Genomic DNA, 1699 nt, shown 5'->3' with positions numbered 1-1699 from the left:
CTTCGTCCTTATGAAAAGGTCAGAGAAGAAGGGGGAGTACAGCTTGGTCCCTTCTTTGGGAAGTCCCAGTGCCTACTCTCCTGACAGCCTTTTTCACGCGGGTGAAATCAGTGACAATCGCCAAAGAGCAGAAATCTCGAGTCGACGGTGGGGGCGAATGCTCGCGGAATCGTGACTGGGCAGCCGCGCTCGCCTCCGCCTAGGCGGCGCCCCACGCGGGTCCCCAGCGACCCCAGCGGCGCTTCCCTGGCGCCCTCAGCGTGGAACCCCGCGCCTCTGGAAGAGAAGGGGCGTGGGACGCAGTCGCCGTTGCCTAGGGCCACGTTCTGATCGGATCTGACGCTTCCAGCGCCCGACCAGGCGCTGAGAGGGACGGGCCTCAGTTTCTCCACTTCCAAGGAGGCGGCGCTATGCTCTCCTGTTTCAGGCTCCTCTCCAGGCACATCAGCCCGTCGCTGGCGTCTCTGCGCCCCGTACGCCGCTGCTTCGCTCTCCCGCTGCGTTGGGCCCCGGGGCGCAGCCCCTCAGATCCAAGGCCGATCGCCTCCCGCCGCCCCCTGACCGCAGCCTCCTCCTCCGGGGACCCTACCGGTCCCGCAGCCGGCTCCTCTCGGGTGCGCCAGAACTTCCACCCCGACTCCGAGGCTGCCATCAACCGCCAGATCAACCTCGAGCTCTATGCGTCCTACGTGTACTTGTCCATGGCCTATTACTTCTCCCGGGATGACGTGGCCTTGAACAACTTCGCCAGGTATTTCCTTCACCAGTCCCGACAGGAGACAGAGCACGCGGAGAAGCTGATGAGGCTGCAGAACCAGCGAGGAGGCCGGATCTGCCTGCAGGACATTAAGAAGCCGGACCAGGACGACTGGAAAAGCGGGCTGCATGCCATGGAGTGTGCTCTACTCTTGGAAAAGAATGTGAACCAGTCGTTGCTGGAATTGCACACTCTAGCCTCTGACAAAGGTGACCCCCATTTGTGCGACTTCCTGGAAACCTACTACCTGAATGAGCAGGTTAAGTCTATCAAAGAACTAGGTGACCACGTGCACAACTTAGTGAAGCTGGGGGCCCCGGATGCTGGCTTGGCGGAGTACCTTTTTGACACACATTCCCTTGGAAATGAAAACAAGCAGAACTAAGCAACGGGCTGCCTTCCTCCCAGGTCACTGGGTTCGAAGACCAGAGTCAGCTGTCTCCTGCTTTCCTGCCCTTAAAATCACTTCCATCTTTATATTTTTCTGTTATACTATTCCTGCAATAAAGTGATTTGTAGAAAAAAAAAAGTTTTGCCCATGTTTAACAAGGGCTTTTTATTAACCATCAAGACACTTATTTTCCCAGCTCAAAGAATAGCCCAGGTAACTATGGTATGAAAAGGACTCCAAAAAGCTATGGAAAGAGGGTGCAAACTAACGTTCTCCAGTTGCCAAATATTATCAGAATATGAACCTACACTTAAATTCTGTGATTTTTAATTCAACAAGTGCCTGCTATATTCAATACCTTATGCAAAACGCTAAAGTGGGAAAATGGATAAAAATATACAAATAACTATAAGTGAAGAATATTTAGTACTGTGAAAATCATACATGCAAAATGCTATGACAGCTTTTGCCTTTTCCCATGGTGTCCCAAGAAGCAGTACTGTCTGGAGATTGTTTTTTAAAAGAATTCATAGTCAAATTTGGGATAAGCT

The 1699-nt window shown here is 52.7% G+C and overlaps 1 protein-coding gene across 1 annotated transcript; it reads left to right on the top strand.

Moving 5' to 3' along the window:
- The first annotated feature begins 334 nt into the window (after window positions 1–334).
- FTMT (ferritin mitochondrial) lies at window positions 335–1286 on the top strand. The gene has a single exon (XM_017859723.1). The coding sequence runs from the start codon at window positions 411–413 to the stop codon at window positions 1140–1142; it is 732 nt and encodes a 243-aa protein (XP_017715212.1). The 5' UTR covers window positions 335–410; the 3' UTR covers window positions 1143–1286.
- Window positions 1287–1699: the final 413 nt, after the last annotated feature.

The sequence above is a fragment of the Rhinopithecus bieti genome, unplaced genomic scaffold, assembly GCF_001698545.2.
Source record: "Rhinopithecus bieti isolate Rb0 unplaced genomic scaffold, ASM169854v2 scaffold_48739, whole genome shotgun sequence".
Classification (NCBI taxonomy): Eukaryota; Metazoa; Chordata; class Mammalia; order Primates; family Cercopithecidae; genus Rhinopithecus; species Rhinopithecus bieti.
Note: the sequence above shows the minus strand (reverse complement) of the source record. Positions and strands in the feature narration are given on the sequence as shown.